Genomic DNA, 20624 nt, shown 5'->3' on the forward strand with positions numbered 1-20624 from the left:
CCCCTTGGACAGAGAAGAATTTTGAATGACTGTCTATTTCTCTACAAATCTTTCCACAATCATTTTAGCAACACTGAGTTCAACCCCTTTGGCCTACATGTACCTAACCATAATACTAGACAGTCTATTAAACACATCTTATATGTGCCAAGGAATCAGGTTGATGTGACAAAGCGTGGCTTTTTGTCAAGGATTTCCTCCACATATAATAGTATCCATGGTTCTTGTGATGTGTTCGGAGCCCCTTTTCTTAATTCCTTTCGTGGTCAGGTTTTGCGTGCCATATCCTCTTCCAGTAACTAATGTATACGTGTATTTACAGTGTCTTGTTTTATTTTTATTCGGTATTGTTTACATCGATTTGTTAATATTTTCTGTTTATATTTTATTTGTTTTTAAATTTATTTCCTTTGTCTTTGTTGTTTATTCTATTTTATGATTTAATGTAGGCTTTTGCTTTTAAAATTTCTGTCCCCGTACATGGATTTCCTAAAATCAGGCATAAAGGCCATGGCCCGGGGCCATGCCCTCTGTTGCCCCAGCCCTGGTCTTAGCATTGGTTGCTCTTCAAAAAAAATTGACTTTGTGCCCTTTGCATTGCCTTTCCCCTTGCCCCCTCAGATTAAATTTCATGTCTGTTAAATCAAAAATAATTGGCCTTGTTCACCCTAGTTCGACATTGAGAAATAGAAAACTAAGAGATTAATGAACTGAACGCTTTCTCATTATTAATTGATTTTATTGATAATTAAAAATTCACAAACGATGAGGTTCACGGAAGATTATTATACAAAGGATTGAAAAAAAGAGCAGCTGGAGTCGGCAAGTTTTACGTGTACCGATAGAGGGCGCCACCAATCGGGTGAATCTGGCTGTTATTTTCCCAGAACTTTTCAAGACGATAACATTTATGTGAAACTGAAATCGTAAACAGTCTTTAAAGAGTGAGTAAATACTTTTTAAGGGACCAGAATAATTCTATAAATTTATTCGTCTGTGTTACAATAGAAGTGAACGAATTTTACTGAAAAGGAGTAAAACGAGTTGACGCTTTATACTTTTTAAATACTGTTCCAGCTTAGAACTGTTTGCCCCTGCGGAATTTCAAGAGCAGACGTTCTCTACAATTCAGCATGGCGGCGAATTTTGGAGAATCTAGCTGACATTTGTAGGCTGTAAATTCCACATAAACCTCCTAACAACGCAAGACATCACCGGTTCCATGCAAGCTCAGGAACACAGCAGGAACCAGGCGCATTTTTCACGATAAAGAGTGTGAGGTAATGCCGGTAATTTTGCAGGAAAAGCTAAACAAAATGTAACGCTGAATCTACGAAGCGAAGCCACCAAAGTTTGGCTTGGATCTGTGCACGTACGAATCACTAGACATTCGGCATTCAAAAGGTCACAGACAGTGTGTAAAAAAACGATTGAAAAAACGATTGAAAGTTATTTTAATAATGTAAATAATCGTGAAACATGTCTCCGTTTTGATTGTCCATAGTCCTCTGAGTGTTTTATATATTAATTATTTGTTTTGTATTGATTATATTTTGGGGGGCTTGTTTTTTTTTTATTTAGTTTTTAATTAAATTTATCAGATTCAGACTCAAGTCAGAGTCGGACAGGACAGAGTCAGACCTTGCTCCTAACTTTGTCTGACTTTCAACTTGGCTTGGTTTTTGATATTTTATTCTTCAAGGTTAAGCTCTGTTCATACTTCCTGTGAATGCAAATGCAAAGCAAATGTTGACGTCACAAATTCGCAACAAATATTCTGCAGCATGAGCTGTGCACGATATATTCACAGCGAAAACAGAGTTGTGATGTCAAATTCGCTTCGCATTCGCGTTTGATAAACCAGACTTATAACTGGTGAAATTGTGTGATTTTGCTGATCTTTTGTTTAAATTACCTGTTTAATCTAATTCTAAAGGAAAAATGTCCGTATCTGACACTTTCATTTTTTTTTACAAAAAGTGGTGGCAGGTACGGAAACTTTTCCTAAGATATCTGTACATGTGTGTATACACAAAACTTGTTGTAATGTAACTGATTTATATTCAACTAATGTTGCATTTTAAGCCCAGTCATACAAGTAACAAACTATATTCCAGTTTTCCCAGTTATCAAAAATGAGATTGTGGTCAACCATAATACACTTGGGTCTCGATAAAAAAGATTCCTACTTATTTTGATTCGCAATTTTCTCTAATCGTTTAATTTGTTAGAGCAGGTCATTTAAATGAAGTGTGTTACCTAACATTAATCACATTTTTCTGTTTTTGTTTCATCTATTTTGTTAGTTGCTATCACATTACCCTCCACCCGATGGCCGGCCACCGGGAGGAGGGTTACGTTATCGCAACTACTACATTGTATATTTTTATGAGAAGGAGTGTACTGTTAACAGTGTACTTATAATTGATAGTACTACATAATCAGTGTTGTAGCTAGACCAGTTTTAGTGCTGGGCAATCAATCAAATTTTGTTGGAAGTCTACCAAGGGCAAGGTTGCTCAAGTGGGGCAAGGTTTCCAAACTGTTTATGTTATGGGGCCATGCAATAAGTAGAATTATCTTTTGACTGTTCTTTCTCTGTGACATTTGATACTCCTTATCATTAGCTGTGTCTCAAATCAATGCAAAGTGGACAATATTTGAAATCTGTGCTGAGCGGCACATTGTATTTTGCTCAGAGTGCTGGGCAAAAAATGTGAGTCCTGGGCAGGCCCGCCCAGCACCGCCCACCGTGGCTACAACACTGTACATAATACACCTTGTGACTAATTCATTTTGTATGCTTAATTGACACATTATTTCTACCCTACTCGCCCATTCCAGACAGGTACAGTACAAAGCTCTACCCTGACCTCCGACCCCATCCAGGGTCAGGTCAGAGAGGTCAAGTAGTTAAAGGTCATTGATCTTCTTGGTATCAGGTTAACACACTGTGCATAAAATGTGGCCCGCCCATCATGGGGGCCAGTGGGGGGCTCAGGCCCAGCAACAATACTTTGCGAACGAAGGTGAGTTGAAATTGAGTTATGACCCAACCATGAAAGTAGTTAAGTGGAAGGACTGAGTTGCCAGTCTGACTCCGAACACCCCTTGGGTTTCAGTAGGTCCAGAGAAATTTGTTGTGCACGTTAAATAGTTTTGCTAACAAAATAGTTGCTGGCACTGTAGTGACTTTATGCTATCCACTATATACCAATAAACTGACAAACCTGTAGAAGTTTGAGATCGATCGGCCATCTGGTTCACAAGAAAATAGTGAAAAAATCACCTTTTGCACAACATCGATTAAAACAGATTAAAAAAACCTCACTGAGGGATAAACTCCTAATGGGAAATCATTTATATTTATTTCTCATCGAATATGACATTTCAGCCAGAAATATTTCAAGGGCACGTTTTCTACTCTCATCATCTTTCAATTTGTAAGTTTTATGTAAATCTGTGATCTTAGACAATTTTTTCCTTACCAATTCTGTAATGTTCCTTTACTTTGTAGGTACTGACTGGGGAGCACTCGCCCAGGAATGGATCCGGCAGCGTGTCGTCGTCGATGGCCTAGCCCAGGAGGCAAGAGATCAGGAACACCATCATCGTCCGCCTCCACTTCCTCAAGAAACCCAACGTCCTCCTCTTCCAGATCAGCCTCCCCCTCCATTGCCAGGGGACCGCCGAGATATCCCACGCCCTCCCCCAGAAGATGACAGAGGTAAGATTATCATTTTCAGGCCTTTGTGGTTTGTTTTTGAAAGGGCAAGGGCACCCACGCATTTCCTCCCTGGTAAAGGGCACCATATGAGGAAATTGCAAATTTCTACTGTGGCATTCAAAGGGCACCAAGGCGATGGCTTGTGGATATGGAGATAGTTGCCATTGTTGCCTCCATGAAGTATCGGGCTAAGCTTGGGCGATATCACGATATTATCGAATATCGCGATATTAATTTGGAAACGATTTCGATATCGGATGGATTTGGTTTTAATCGAAATATCGATATATTGCGATATATCGGCGATATATCGTGAATAAAATAAATCGATATCGCCCAAGCTTATATCGGGCCTGCATTTTGTTTTTCCCATAATTTTGAAACAGCCTGAACGTGGAACCACTTTCGTTTCATCACAGTCTTTCAGCAAAAAGTCTAAGACGCAGACCATTGGCAGTGTTTTTCCCTTAACAGTTTGCCGGCCCAGTGAACTGTTAAGGGGAAAAACACTGCTAATGGTCCAGTGGGTGCAGGTGCAGTGCCCGTTTCGATCATGAACTTCAGGAGACCATTGGAGCATACTGACTAAAACATTGAGTCGTGCACCACCCGTTTCTTTCGGAACCATTACTACTCAAAAGAGATGTTCACATGGTGTTACTGTAAACCTTTCTAAGTTATACTTTCACCATGCAAAGTTTCAAATTCTACTAAAAGTGTGCTTCATAAAGTTGATTTTGTTATTACTATAATTTGCTTTCTCAGGACCTGGTTCCTGGAACCGAGAGAAACTGGTTCTCCACCACCAGCCTCCGCCTCCTCCTCCTCAAGGTTTCTTCCACCATGACAACTGGGAAACCCATCACGCCCACATACCACCCCCCGGGCATCCCCACGAGCCCAAATTCCCCATGATGCCTTCCATGCATCATCCTCCGCCCCACCACCTCCCGCCCCCTCCTCTTCATCCTCCCCCTCGCCTCCCGCCTCCGCCGCCCCTTCTGAGTCAGTCGTCACCGCATCACCCTCCTCCACCCGAGGAGAAACCCGCCGTGCAGACCTTCGATTACGGCCACGGGAACACGCACGGAAACACCCAGGGAAACACCCACGGACACGCCCACGAAAACACCCACGGTAACGGCCATGTTGCACCGGTGACCTTCGAGCATAACCACGGCATCGCTGCGATCAAGTCCGAGCCGAGCCACTTGGATTCCCCGAATCATCCCTATGAGTACAGCAACCAACCACGCCCGGCGGAGAAGACACAAGAACCTCATGAACATCATGATCATGGGGACCCATATCAGCACTTTCATTCTCAACCTCCCCCGCATCCCCCGCATCATCAAGAGATGTACCCAGAAGAGGTTAGTATCATCGACTATTCCAAAGAAGCTGAGTATGAGAGAGACATTTTGTTGCGTCTGTGCAACAAGGTCATATCTTGAATTGAAGAGTTTGTGGTCATTTTAAGGAACTAGTCTCATGAAGATATTTCCGCAAATCAGCTGAAAACAAAGCTGTACATTCCTTATTAAGTTGGGAAATAGAATTGCTTCTTGCAAAATACTTACTAAAAGGACCGAGTATCAATGCAACAAAAGAATACTAAGTGGCCTGATATTTCTTAAAGGCTTTTTCCTCCTGTGAGAAAGACTTTTCTAGCGTCAAAATGTAAGACCACTTCACTAGTTTCAATAAAGATGTGCTTATTTAACCAATAAAATTGAAAATGACCAGTCAACCGTGCCATGTTTCTCACAGGGTTACGCGCCAACTCAAGACTACTTCTACAAGCAGGACTGGCACCAAGACTCGCACACAGACAATCAGCATCATAATCGCGACAACGGACGAGGGATGCCGCCTCACGTGGATCACATGATGAGGATGGACAGACACGGCAACTACGTCGAGGACAGACACAATCGACGGAGCTACCCGAGACACAGTGGTGGTGTTGAGGATAAGGAAGCCTTAGCAGCTGCTGCAGAACTCGGTAAGTCAGATGGGCTGCCGACCTCTCGGGTGTTACATTTGTGATGTGATCAAGCAAAATTTAGTCGTTTGTCGACCTAGGTTTTTTTTTTTTTTTTTTTTTTTTTTTTCTTGTAAAAAAACATTATCTTTGCCTTAAAGGATTTGGGTACTTTTTCAATGTCCATAGATTTTCATTAAACTTATAGGGTTTGAAGATAATGATAGTGGAAAGCTTCCCTTCAAATCTTACTTACCACGGTGCTGTAGTTTTTGAGAAATGAGTAAACAATGTCATGGAAATATGCTTGTAAATGATTAAAATAATTTTCATGACGTTGTTTTACTCATTTCCCCCATACAACAGCACCTCAGCACATAGTATTTTCAGGAAAGCTTTCTACTATCATTATCTTCAAACTGTGTAAGTTTAGTGTAAATCTGTGGACATTGTGTTTTTTGTTCTACAAAAGTTATAGTCCCTTTAATACTGTTAAAATCCCATGTTGATACTACCTTTGGACTCACTAAGAGATGGTAGGGAATGATCAGATGATAGTGAGAAAAAAAGGTTTTAAAGACAGTGGACACTATTGGTAATTGTCAAAGACCAGTCTTCTCACTTGGTGTGTCTCAACATATACATAAAATAACAAACCTGTGAAGATTTGAGCTCAATTGGTCGTCGAAGTTGCGAGATAATAAAGAAAGACGAGACAACCTTGTCACACGAAGTTGTGTGCTTTCAGATGCAAGTTGATTTCGAGACCTCAAGTTCTAAATTTGAGGTCTCGAAATCAAATTCGTGGAAAATTACTTCTTTCTCGAAAACTACGTTACTTCAGAGGGAGGCGTTTCTCACAATGTTTTATACTGCCAACCTATCCCCATTACTCGTTACCAAGTGAGGTTTAATGCTAAGAATTATTTTGAGTAATTACCAACAGTGTCCACTGCCTTTAAGGTTGAGTTGATTATTGAACATGCATCTGCACATTTTCTTTCAATGCTAATACTTTTATAAATCCCTTTTTGATGTTATTTATCAGGAAGGAAGTTGCCAAAGTAAGATATTTGTAAAAAATCCTCACTTGTTGGCCTGTTTTGGCTTCTTTCCAAACAATGTTTGCTGACAACTGACTCATATAGCTTGATCGCATCACGTTTGTTTTAGTTTTGGAAGTTTAGATGGAGTACGCTGAATTAAAGAACAAGCTTTAAAATGATTTCTGCTTGTGTATATCTCGGTTTTAAAAGCGATCAGAAGCCTTTTAACCTGTGACTGCTGATCACACAAACTTACAACACAACCTGGGAAGTAAGGGCAGTGGAATCAACCACATAAAGGTCATGGGGCAATTTGGATATTGTCTCATACTACCTCTCTAACATGTCTAAAAATTATTTTGCTTACAGATGCCGTCAAGCGTAAGATGCTTCCAGCTTGGATTCGGGAAGGATTGGACAGTATGGAGCGCTCAAAGCAGAAGAAGATCGAGAAAGATCGAATGGATAAAGAAAAGCGGGAACGTCTGGAGGCAAGAAAGAAGGCCGAGCAAGAAGTTGAGAATGAGATCCGACTGGCTCAGGGGCTTCCCCCAAAATCAAAATATGATGTAAGTTAAAATAATGCTTCCATCATACAGCAAGCTATTCATCTTTAGAAACAGATGAGGGCACTATTTTCTAGAACTGCTTAGTGGTCGATTTTGTGCTTAAAAGCGTATGATTTCCATTTTCTAGCGCTGCTAACCGTAAGCGCACGAGAAGGCGTGCTAACCTTCCGGTGCTAACTAAAACGCTGTCTTGCCAACTAGACCACAGAGATTGCCCGGTAGCTATAGAGGCAGTTTGAATCTTATATTTTTGGAAGTGGGTAGCGCAACGATTTATCAGATGGAAATTTCATTTGGGATGAAGAATATTGATTTTGGTTTAACCCATTACACCGATGTGTGTTAGTACTGTATACTTGATACATTCCTGAGTTCTGTGAAAAAAAAATAACCTGTAGGCATATTACTTGGGTTTGAAATTTGTCACAATTTATGCTTTATGATCTTTGGTTTTTTCTCCTTTGATGATAACAGGACAGCGATCAGGAGTCTGAAGCCTCGGTGACGTCTGAGGTGACCGATGATGAAGAAGAGGAACCAAAGCCCAAAGAAGGAGCGTCCTCTCCAGCAGCCAAAGGTCCTGGGGAGGAGGAGAAGGTTAAGGAAGAGGTGGAAGAGGAGGAGGAGGAGGAGGAAGAGGTAGTGCCTAAGACAGCTGAAGAGAAGAGACTAGAGATGGTGAGACACATCCCAAGGTTGATTGATTTTGGCAGTCATCATTCTTCCTTAAAACAGTAGTTCGCTGGTCGAATGGCAGCTTAAATACCTGCTGCCCAATATGAAAGACTAGCCAATCCATGCTCAGATGGATAGTCCTTATTAACAGGATTTTGTCTGTCCACCCTTGACCTGTACATCAATCTTTTGAATGTTTCCCGAGCAAATAAATTTACAGGTGTAAAAGCTTTCACTGTAGGTGGACCAATGATCTGGAACAACCTTCATACGTTCATTAAGGTAGTGGACACTATTGGTAATTACTCAAAATATTTATTAGCATAAAACCTTTCTTGGTGACAAGTAATGGGAAGAGGGCGATGGTAAAAAACGTTGTGAGAAACGGCTCCCTGTGAGAAACTGCTCCCTCTGAAGTGCCATAGTTTTCAAGAAAGAAGTAATTTTCCACGAATTTGATTTGGAGACCTCAGATTTAGAACTTGAGGTCTCGAAATCAACCATCTAAACGCACACAACTTTGTGTGACAAAGGTGTTTTCTTCTTTCATTATTATCTCGCAACTTCGATGACCAATTGAGCTAAAATGTTCACAGGTTTGTTATTTTATGCATACGTTGAGATACACCAACTGTGAAGGCTAGTCTTTGACAATTACCAATAGTGTCCACTGCCTTTAAGGAATCTACATTTCGTTAAGTTTAAGGAATCTACATTTCGTTAAGTTCTAAAGACTCATCTTTTTCCCAGTTAATTGCTTTCAAGTGCCATATGATCTTGATGGAATAGTGGAATTGTAATTGTTATGTAATTGTTTGTTGTCCAAAGATGATGAAAGTAAAGCAGCTGATGGTGGAAACACTCGTAACCGTGACGACGGAAGAAATCCGAGCCGTTGCCGAGGAGGTTTACAAGCGAGAAAAGATCAAGGCAAAACAAGGTAGGTATTCACGGGACATATTCAACACAAGAATAACATCACTTCAGAATAAGGAGGCACATTTTTTAATTCTCTCATATTTTTTTTTATTTCCTTTTCAGTTTTGGTTTCTTATTTTCTTGAATTCTTATTCACTCACAAAGACAGTGATGTTTTAAACCATGATGACGTTTACAACTTTATTGGTTGCTGATTGCTACCAAAAAAAATACTGTTTTCACATGAAATTGGATACAAATATTGCACCTGCGGTAAATATAATGCCGCAATCATCTTGGCTGTTAAAAATTAGTCTGACTATTTGAGGTGGCACTAGTCGAGTAGTAAATTTCACTAGTTGCCCAGGCTTACTGATGATGATTTTGTGTGTTGACCGATGGCGTCTGTAGAGGTGCCCACTTCATCGATACAGCATTAGGCCAAATAATAAAAAAAATACCAGTTGATCGTCCCCGCCCGCACCCTTTTTTGGGACCGCATCCTTTTTTTTTTACTATTTACTATTTTTTTGATTTTTGTGTAAAAAAAAAAGGTTTCTCTTGAATCTAACTTCTTGCTTTCGAACACTTGTAACCGTCTGTTTCATAAAACATTATAAGTGAATACTTACCAGTAAATCTTTTTGGTGATATCCGACCCTGTTAGTGTTAGTGTTAACACAGGTCCTCATGCAGCTAATAGGTATAAGTAAGTTTGCGGTTGATTCAAAGAATTTGTGGCCCGTTTGATTTGAAATACTTAGCGACCATCTTGAAAAAAAATAGTAAATAGTAAATAGTAAGGCCCTCATCCTCCTCTTTTTTGAAAAATTGGGACGATCAACTGGTATTTTTTGTTATTTGGCCTTATATGAAGAGTAGACATCTACCATTTTGAACGACAAGACCAAACCAGTCTTTCTAAGAACCAACACTTCCCCCAAAAGAGTTTTATACATGGTTGTACCTGAAAGTTTATTACTATAGTTTGTTTTCTTTTAAAAGAACATTACAGAATTGGTTTTGCTAACAAAACAGTTGCTGAAAGTGTAAGCACTTTATGTTATCCACCATTTACATAAACTGACAAACTTGTAGAAGTTTGATATCGATTGACCATCTGGGTCACGAGAAAATAGTACAAAACCGATAACACATTTTGCATGACATTGATGCAAAACAAAAAATGAATAAAACGCTCCCTGAGCGATAAAGTCCAAACGCGCGCTAGACATTTTATTACGCATCAAATATGACTTTCAGACAGAAATATTTCACGGGATGTTTTCTACTATTATCATCGTTAGACCGTGTAAGTTTTATGTAAATCTGTGATCTTCACGATTTTTTTTCTACCAATTCTGTAATGTTTCTTTAATCTACACCCTGCAAATCGGGGAGCGAGGGTAGCAATTTACATGCCAGATTTAAATCAGAGAAATTTCCCACAATGAATATAAGTATATATGTCTTGTTGCTAATATCTCATTTTCTCCCTACAGCGTTATAATAAAGGGCCTAGATCCACCCTGCATTTCATTTGATTGTAGATTGTTTTGAACTTAATTAAATGTAGACATTCCTTTGGGGAGGGGGAGGAGCAAAAGGAAGTGACAGAAAGTGGGCAGTTGGGCATGTTTTTATTTCAGTATGTTCATTTAACTTTACTGTATGTTATCTTGGTTTTGAGACAAATTTGTCTCAAATTATTGTCCCGAAACATGTAAGGCCTGATGCTTTGTTTTTTCGTCTATGAGGAAATTTAACATTTCTATCCGAACACTTCAAGAAGCATTTCCTCTTTTACTTGAGACAGTAACATTTATACTGGAACAACCTCGAGGTGATGGCCCTACGCGGTTGTGGAAAAAAACACCGAAAGCGATGGATCAATTTGTGAAATATCACTGAGGGTGCAACAGTTGGGTGCTTCTTGGTTTAAATGAACATTTGCTGAAGTCTGAACAGTCCAGAGTCCCCACAATGACCAAACTAACTTCTTCATTATCCCTTCTTTGTGGATTTATTTTGTAAAGTTTCACACAAAGTCACCTTTCCCACCACCATAGTTCGTGTGCATTTACTGATGATGATTTTAGTGTTTTTTGAGACTATATATCGGAGAGTGCTTGCATAACTAACGACTGTTACTGTACGTTGTCATGTGACACTAAAGCCCAGACCAAGGTGTTATCAGTGTCCACCACATCCGCACTGGCCTCCATCACAGGACTAGGTGAGTGTTTAACTGGTATCCATGTTTAACTGGTACCCCTGTTTTCGTTTTTAGTGCTCATAACGGCAAAGTATACCTTTTGTTTTTGGGACCGTTCGATTGTTTTAATCTTATATAAATGTATAGGTTTACAATATGTGAAAATTACATTTCAAATGCTCATCATTTTTCTTCAGATAATGCTGAAAACAAATCTGAAGGAATAATGTCCTTGCACAGGAAGGATAATCACTTATTATAGGAATACACAATCTGAGAGGTGTTAAGGCCGGTTTAAAGTCGGTCACGCGATGATCGTGCGATGGAAATCTTGCACGCGATCCTGAGACTGAAGCATAAAAACTGTGTCTTTTTATGATTGCGCGTCAAGATTTTCATCGCGCGATCGACCATAAACCGGCCTTTACACAACCATATTACTTCGATGTTCAATGTTTCTCAAAATGCTTTATATTATCGAAAGCCACTGTAGGCTTCTATCCAAATGTTTTATCTGGCAATAATTTTACGAGTGATTACCAAACGTATACCTTCCCTTTAAATACCTAGATCAAGAATGATAGAATGTGAAGCAAACAAATTAATATCTATTTAAAAAAAAAAAGAATGTGTTTGTAAAACTTGAAAAAGATCGCTACCACACAGCTGTTTGTTTCATTTTCAAACCTGAAACCAAGAAAATCGTTGAAGCTTTTGACTGTTGTTTGTCAAGCATCAAGTTAAAACCCTGCAGTGAAGGCCGCTATCAGCACATCGACCCCCTTGCATAATCACAAAACGCTACAAAGTATGCTGAGGTCACGCGCATGTCTTAACGCACAAAGAATAGCTTTCGGCAATGATGTGTCCCCTTTTAGCCTTGGGGATTGCGCTTCTTTTGAGTGTGACGAGGGGTCTTCACATGACAGTATTCAAATCAAGAGACAAATTGAATTTTGAAGCCGGCCTTTCACTACAGTTGTCACAAATATTGACCTGTAACCTGAATTGAATTGTCCCTCAGGTGGTTTGACGTCCTATGACTCTGACAGTGACGACGGCAGTGGCACTGACGAGGACGACGGTGACGACGAAGTGGACAGTGACGAGGAACTTCAGATCAGCATCAAAGAGAAGCATCGAGCTTGGGCTACACGAAAGAGAGAAGGTAATAGAAGTAAGAAGTTCTTTATAACACCCGAGAGCGTCTCAGAGCGCTCATAAAACTTTTTAAAAGGTGCGCAGATAATTAAAAAGCACCAAAAGGTGCTGTTGCACAATCTGCAGCAATTCATACCAGAAAGCGCCAGGGCAAGCCCCCACTCTAAAACGATAAGTGCGCTGGGTACTTTTATGTGCATTGCACAGCACTTGGAACCTACTCTTTAACGCCCCATCTTGAGGACGAAGGAATAGTGGTTGAATGTTCGAGACTGGGCCTCCAATTTTTCCTTTGAGGCTCAGAGGCATGCCATGGAAACAGCATCCAGTATTTCTCTGAAATTGTTTTCCTTCTATTTTGGAATTTTTTTGATGGTTTTTCGAGACTAGTTTATTATGAATCTAAGAAGTCCCAGCGTTGTTATTTTATATTTTTTTACTTTGAGGGGCAAGAAATTATTTTCAATTGGATACTTCATGCACAAAATTGCGCAGACATACAACACTAACCAGATGTACATGTATCAATGGAGCCATCTGTTCTTTGTAGCAGTCTTCAAGATGTGTTGCTGAGAGCATGTGCTAGGTTCTGAGCTTTCCAGCACCGCTTTCCCATGCCAATTAAACTTTATAGCTCACTGAAATTTCTGTTACGGTCTTGTGGAATCTCCCACCAAATTTTGAGCTCTGTCAAGTTTTCATAGAACCTCTGTTGTTGTCATCAGGGCCCAATTTCATAGAGCTGCTAAGCACAAAAATTTGCTAAGCATGAAATTTCTTCCCAGATCAAAACAGGATTACCAGCCAAATTTCCATTTATTGCATAGTGCTTGTTACTGGTATTCAGCTTTTGTTTACTTATCCTGAAAATCACATGGAAATTTGGTTGGTAAACCTGTTTTTAGCAAGGAAGAAATTTCATGCTAAGCACATTTTTGTGCTTAGCAGCTCTATGAAATTGGGCCCTGAAGTTCTCCGAAGACATGAACTGTCAAGAAACTGAAATCGTCAGTGGGTTTAATCATAAGACACAAGAGGAGACCACAGAACATTTTCCTTTTTTTGTTTTTCCCCTAATTAATTAGCGTTCTCTCATAGCGCACATCATTGTGAGGTGTCTGTACCCTGTAGTAGAAGTCAGGCCTGGAATTTCACGGAGGCCATGGCCTACGTTGCCCTTGTCTTGGCCTTGGTGCCCCTTCAAAAATTCCCATAGACTTGCCTTGCCCTCTCAAAGATGAAATTCCAGGGGTCGATTTCACAAAAAGTTAGAACTCGTCTTATCTCGAGTTAAGACGAGTAACTCGTCCTAATTTATGATTAGTTTTAAGGTCTGCATGCTACAGTGCAGGGTTGGGACTCGTTGTAAGTCCTTAGATTAGTCTTAAGTTAGGAAGAGTTTTGTGAAATCGACGGCAGGACTGATAAGAATTGGCAACTTCTTTCCTGATATATGACAACAAAAAATTATCATGTAGAGGAAACGTTTGAATGTGTTTTCAACTTGACTTTTAACCCCTTTTTCTCAGTTTTTGTTCTCTATCGCATCTCTTGGTGTTTCTACCTTCACAAGTTTTGAACCAATAGACCTTTAATCACGGTGTGGCCATCTTGTTTTTTACTCCATTCCAACTCGTTGTAACCAAACTGAGGCTGGACGAAATAATGGTGTGGTGCCACGTTTGCGCAATGATTGCTAGCATTCATTACTGTTTATTGGAAACGGGGAACATGACCAAGATGGTGACAATGTTTTGTGTTCTATAAAACCCTTTGTAGTTGAGGAAGAGTCTGAGGAGGAAGAAGATGAAGATGATCAGAAAGAGGACCAAAAGGAAGAGACGAGATCGCCAGAGAAGGAAGCGAAGCCCCAAGGAAAAGAGAAGACGTCAAGCCCTGCAGCACAAGTCAAATCACCGAATGTCGCTAAAGAAAGCCACAAAAGCAGTCGCGATAAAGAAAAGCGAGCAAAGCGAAGAGAAAGCTCACAAAGCAGCAGCGGTTCAGACTCTGAGAGCAGCTCAAGTGATGGCAGCAGCAGCAGCAGCACCAGCAGCAGGTCCGGCAGCCGCAGTAGTTCACATAGCAGAGAGCGGTCCCACAGCAGAGACCAATTTAAGCGCAAGAAGAGATCACGCAGCAGATCTAAAAGTAGGGAGCGAAAGCGTTCAAGAGAGAGACGTCGTAAGGAACGCTCAAGAACTCCAGAGAAACGCCGTCACAGAAGTAAAGATGAGCGAAGGAGAAGTCGAGATCGCAGTAGATCTAGGTCTAGCAGTCGGGGGAAGTCTCACCGCAGCAAGCGTGTCTCGCATTCCCCCGAGCCCGAGAGGAAACGAAGAGAGTCGCACAGAAGCTCCCATCGAAGTCCGACTCCCAAATCAAGTAAAAAGCGAAAAAGCAGCAGCCGCAGAAAGCGCGAGGACTCTGAGGAAAGTTCTTATAGCTCCTCGAGCGCGTCCAAATCTAGCTCAAAGCGCAAGAAGCGGAGCAAGACGCACCGTCGCGACAAAGAGGAGAAAAGCAGCCGTAGTAAATCATCACACCACGATGACAGCAAGTCGAGAAGTTCAGATAAGAAAAGCCGGGATCAGAAGGGACGAAAGCGTTCCAGGTCCAGATCGGCTGAGCACAGGTCTTCAAAGAGCAGTCGGAGAGACAGGTCTCGGTCGAGGAGCACGGAGAAGAGGTCCGATCGAAACAAGAGGCGGAAGGAAAGATCCGAGTCTAGGGAAGGGTCACCTGATAGGTCACGTAGGAGCAGCACCGGTAAGAGGTCTGGTCGAGAACACAGGGATAGCTCCAGATAAAGGTGGATATGATTTTTTTGTCTCTTGGTAAATGTTTGTCCAAACAGTAAAGGTCGTCACTGCACTTTGGGTTTCAAGTCTTTCTTATGCGCAAAGAAGAAGAGTGTAGTTGAATTTTAAGTTCGACCATCTTTTGTGAATGTTGTAACAAACTATTGGACACTATTGGTAATTACTCACAATAATTATTAGCATAAAACCTTGCGTGGTAACAAGTAATGGGGAGAGGTTGATAGTATAAAACATTGTGAAAAACAGCTCCCTTTGAAGTGACGTAGTTTTCGAGAAAGAAGTATTTTTCCAAGAATTCGATTTTGAGACCTCGGGATTAGAATTTGAGGTCTCAAAATCAATCATCTGAAAGCACACGACTTTGTGTGACAAGGGTGTTTTTTCTTTCGACATGTTCATTATTATCTCGCAACTTCGACGGCCAATTGAGCTCCAATTTTCACAGGTTTGTTATTTTATGCATATGTTGAGATACATTGAGTGAGAAGACTGGTCTTTGACAATTACCAATAGTGTCCATTGTCTTTAAAGGTAGGGTCTTACATTGGTAAATACTCCAAGAAGTAATGACCATAATTTGGTGAGAAGTACTGTTGATAGTATAAACAACTTTGAGAAAGGATTCTCATGGAATCTATATTTTATAACCCTGTAACATTTTAATCTGCTGAGAATTTATTTTTCAGCGTAAAACATTTCAATCAGAGAAACAATTTATGCATGCTCGCTCCATAGATTTCTGAGGGATTGGTGTCGAGTCATGTACGTTGTGGCCAGAGATGTGGTTGGTACCCGGATGGACTTAAAAGTTTTTCTGAAGTTACAGTGAATTTTTTTTGCTGTTTTCTTAGCAAGTAGACACTCGGTACTGTTTACAGCTGAAACTTTAAAATTTGCCAATCTCCGACTCTACCTTTAACACCAAGTAAATGTCAAAATGTTTTACTTGAAAACAGGCCTTCTTGTCTCTTTTGCAACAAGTGGATTCATTTTTGTTGTCTCTGTGTTTGTTTTCAGAGCATCCTTTTGGGGAGACCATCTTCTTTTCGTAGTGCTGACTCTACGATGGTGTGGGTAAATATAACTATATACAGTGATGGGTCTAAAACAGTAGTCAAAATAATGATGACAGTAGTTATAATTTGTTGACCTTAACTAACACGGTTATGAAGAACTCTGTACGTTCATGATACCCACATGGAAGGAAAAATCTTTACAAGTCTTGTTAAAATGGATCCAGGGCTGGTAGTCGGATAACATTTCTCAAAAGTTCTCTGTCCGAACGTTGTTTCTATCAGACACGCTTTCTGAAAGGCACACAGAAGACGTGCCCTTTGCCAATGCATCCTGCTGAGCACTCTGCAATTTGACTGGCTGATTAAATGTAGTCAAAAACAAACTTGGGGTTTTGGAGAGATTCTGGAAGGTTTGAAGGTCATTGCTTACCCGACCCTTAACCCCTGGAGTCTGATTAGTTGACCATGTTTCAAAACCAGCGAATAATGGCTATTTAGGATCCATCACTGTCCTGGCGTACAAACAAACTAACATTATGTAATATTGTTTCAAGGTATGCTTGTAAAAAAATTGTGTTCAATTTAAGCTCACTGGTTGTAAAGTTAACATGAAAAACTGTATTTCGACCACCCTGGGTTTTGCTGCTAGAAAAAGAGGATTTGAAAAAACTCTTTCACAGTGTTTTCAAAAGTAATTGTGACATACAATCTCTCGACCATGTAACATTTTTTGTTTACAAAAAGAGATAGACCTTGTACGTTTCAGGTCATTTCCTGGCAGGCAAGATACTACACTGTTCATATTGGATATACATTTTGTGTCATAATTTCTACACAAATTCTGACTGGCACCCGGAACAAAGATTTTGACTAGTCGAGAGACCGCCAACATAGGGCTGGATAGCTTGGTTATTAGAGCACCGGTACTTAAAATCCGGAGGGCATTGGTTCAGGTCCCTTTCAAGTAATTTTTTATTTTTTTTTACCCAAACTATCAATTCAAGAACTATGGAAATACCAGCTATACAAGTTTTGAGATGTATGTACTCACTTTCGACAAATCAAAAGTTGAAAAAAAAAAACAATGTTATCTCCATCAACAAAATTTATGTCAGTTACACAATTGAGCTTTGTGTAAATCATGCCTGCAGGAAGTCCAGGCTCTGTGGCTCTTATGTAAACAAATGATGTCACAGGTCCGAGGTCTTCTCTCCATTCATGAAAACTGTTTTTTAGAGTACAGATCATTTTCTCTTGCATTTACTTAGTTAACCCTCCTACTATTAGAACCATTTCCCAGCAAGTTTGAAAACATCTGAATACGTGGGTTGTGTAGGGTAGCACAACTCTGCACAGAACTAATCTGTTTACTGCATAGATTGCATACACTAAAAAATGTACATGTTGCCTGAAAATTTGTATCACTATCAACGCATCAGAACTTTTCAAGGAAGTTCGTATCAATGTAGATTGCATACACTACATGTACGCTTTACCAGAAATTTTGTATCAATGCAAGAGTTGTTTTGTTGTTAAATTTGCATAGGGGATAAAGAATATTCTTCACCTGGATGTGTATTAAAGGAACATGTTGCCTTGGATCGGGCGAGTTGGTCTATGAAATGCATTTGAAACCGTTTGTTATGAAATGCATATGGTTAGAAAGACGTTTTAAAAGAAGAAAATATTGAGCCACACAATCACATGCTTCGAAAATGCACTGTTTTCCTTTTATAAGTGAACAAACATGGCACGCTATTTTTGTGTGAAGTCAAATTTTAACTGTAAAGAATGGCTGACTGCGTTAGTTCTCAAAGTAAAAGGAAAACAGTGCAATTTTCGAGGCATGTTTGTGTGGATCATTGTATTCTACTTTTAAAACGTCTTTCAAAAAAACAACAAACGGTTTCAAATGCTTTGCATAGACCAGCTCGCTCTCGATCCAAGGCAACTTGTTCCTTTAAGAACTGTATACTGTGTCCCAAGCCTGTGAAAACTTAATGCAGAAGCACGATTACTCTAGTGGGATTCGAACCCATTACCTTTGCCATTCCAAAGCAGTTACCACTAGACAACCAGACTTGCCCAGTAACTAGAGGCTCATATTCTAAATATGGATTGTTTTTACAGGACTGGGGAAAGTATGAAGTACATGTATAGACATGTGACCTCTGACGTCACTCGAAAACCATAACATGATTCGCGCACATACAGCCGGGCAACTCCTTTGTGTTTGGCAGCCAGCTAGAAAGTACATGCAATCTTACCAAGACTTTTTGCCCGGCGAAACATGACGTGTACGGTGTTTTGTCAACAGAGGGCGGTTTGAATGTAATCATAGGTCACATCGTCTATACAGTGCTTGGCACACATGGGTGCATGGGAAAAACACTATTTGTAATATCAATGCACTGTTTGAAATTTTAGTAACTACTTTGTGACCTACATGTAGGAATTGAATTTTCTTACTTTCTGATTCTGTATTTGTATTAACCTAGGTAGGGGTTGTAACAGTATTACAAAAATGAAAGCAAATTGTGAAAGAGTTAAATTGGTAAAAGTGTGTGAACAAAAACACTAATATGGGATGAATTTAGTATGCAATTTGTACTTCGACTATTTGATTCAGTGTAGAATAATGAAATTAATAACAAGAATTTTCAAAATGTTTTTAGAATTTCAGTTCTTGGCAGCCTTGGTATGTTGTTAACTTGTAGAAGGTGTGGATGTTTTTCTTGCATCAGTCATAAATCATGATTAATACTACAAAGTTGCACCACGTATTTGTTTGGGTTTTTTTTTCACCAAAAGATTTCACCCTAGTATGAGGGGCTGTTTATGACTAAATGAGCAAACCCATATATATAGGAGCAAAACCGTATATATAAGAGCAAACCCATATATATAGGAGCAAAACCATAATAGGAGCAAACCCATATATATAAGAGCAAACCCATATATATATGGTTTTGCTCCTTTATATATAGTTTTGCTCTTATATATATGGGTTTGCTCATTTAGTCATAAATGGCCCCTCATACCCTAGTGTATTAAAAAACGCTTTAGGTACTAAAAGCTATCGCATGTAACAAATAATGTGTCAGTCATGAGAGTGATGAACTTTTATGTAGAGACTGGTTTCAGGTTAGTTTGTTTTTTTGTTTTGTTTTAGGAGTTATGCTGATCACAAACCAAAGTGACTGATTGTGGCATTTGGGGACTGACTGTGGGCAAAGGGGTTTAATTGCCAAAGGTTTAAACACCTAAGTACCGATTTCTAATGCGGAGTCAAAAATTTAAAAATCTGTTATTATTTTTCTTTTTTTCTTCCTGCCGTTTCCAAATTTGTTCCAACTGAGCTGCCTGAAGTATGGGCACATGGCCGGAGATGTGATTGGTCAATGGATTTAAGGGGCGGAGGATGTGATTGGTTAATGCATAGGCAGAGGATGTGATTGGTCACTGCATTAATGGGCGGAGGATGTGATTGGTCAATGCATTAATGGGAGGAGCTCAGATACTATGTGGATATATTTGTTTTCATGAGTTGTGGATCATTTTGTTAAAAACAATACTTCCAAAACTGAAGTTTGTATAACTGTGGAAGCATGCAGCTGGTCCCTTTTGCAAACATGAACTACGCAAGCAGCTGGACAATTTTGTTTATTGGTATTATTTTGTATTGCCCCAAATGCTAAGTAAATAATGTATTTTATTGCGCCACAGCAACTTGTAAACCATTACATGGTGCTGTGTTAAAGGAGTCAGTCTCAAAGTTTAAAATGTAGACCCACATAACTTTTGGGAAAAAAACTGTAATTTAAGAGTCTTGAGCGTCACTTGAGTTATAATAAAAAGCTATTAGTATTATAAAGACTTAGGATAGACAATTTTCTAGTGACTGCTCTGTGGTCTGAAACTATTATGTTCCGCCATTGCTCTGTTCCACTAAACCCTTGTTAGACTTGTGGACAAGTCGTTAATGGTCCCACGCGGTGAGCTAGTTGAGTTGCAGTGGTGCTCTCGCCAGATCACTGCTCTTGCGCGATCAGTGATCTGGCTAGAGCACCGCTGCAACTTGACTATTTTTGCGCAAGAGCAGTGATCTGGCAAGAGCACCGCTGCAACTCGACTGTCTCACTGCGTGGGACCATTAACAACTTGTCCACAAGTCTAAACCCTTATGTGTAGGGTTGGGGATGGGGAAATACATTCAGTGTGTAATGACAAAGGGGTTTCGGAACATAGATATGTTACCACTAATAATTATTTAAACCTCAACCCCTGTAATAACTAGGTGAATCTCGACTGCATATGGTATTTTGTGAATATTCCATTGTAGTATACCATGATTATTTTTACATGCTGTATTATTTTATCAATGCATTTTTATTACATACAACCTTGGTGAGCGTGGACCTAGTGAAAATACATAGTTGTACATAAATAAAACTGTTAGAAAATTATGAAGCATTTTTGTCACTTAAGTTT

The 20624-nt window shown here is 39.8% G+C and overlaps 1 protein-coding gene across 1 annotated transcript; it reads left to right on the plus strand.

The window, feature by feature from the left end:
- The first annotated feature begins 925 nt into the window (after nucleotides 1-925).
- On the plus strand, nucleotides 926-20587 carry LOC139946768 (uncharacterized). The gene is made up of 13 exons (XM_071944451.1): nucleotides 926-944; nucleotides 1078-1280; nucleotides 2845-3029; nucleotides 3518-3727; nucleotides 4493-5100; nucleotides 5498-5732; nucleotides 7127-7326; nucleotides 7801-8004; nucleotides 8830-8941; nucleotides 11096-11155; nucleotides 12159-12302; nucleotides 14075-15107; nucleotides 16135-20587. The coding sequence occupies exons 3-12, from the start codon at nucleotides 2963-2965 to the stop codon at nucleotides 15103-15105; spliced, it is 2871 nt and encodes a 956-aa protein (XP_071800552.1). The 5' UTR covers nucleotides 926-944; nucleotides 1078-1280; nucleotides 2845-2962; the 3' UTR covers nucleotides 15106-15107; nucleotides 16135-20587.
- The last annotated feature ends 37 nt before the right edge of the window (nucleotides 20588-20624 follow it).

This window comes from Asterias amurensis, chromosome 14, assembly GCF_032118995.1.
Source record: "Asterias amurensis chromosome 14, ASM3211899v1".
Lineage (NCBI taxonomy): Eukaryota > Metazoa > Echinodermata > Asteroidea > Forcipulatida > Asteriidae > Asterias > Asterias amurensis.

What these genes read in the sequence shown, in the direction of transcription:
- LOC139946768 (XM_071944451.1), top strand. Translation starts at nt 2,963, where the DNA reads ATGTGGCCCGCCCATCATGGGGGCCAGTGGGGGGCTCAGGCCCAGCAA. An exon ending in ACAATACTTTGCGAACGAAG is followed by an intron (nt 3,030 to 3,517) that starts GTGAGTTGAAAT and finishes TTTACTTTGTAG; the next exon opens with GTACTGACTGGGGAGCACTC. An exon ending in AAGAGAAGAGACTAGAGATG is followed by an intron (nt 8,005 to 8,829) that starts GTGAGACACATC and finishes TGTTGTCCAAAG; the next exon opens with ATGATGAAAGTAAAGCAGCT.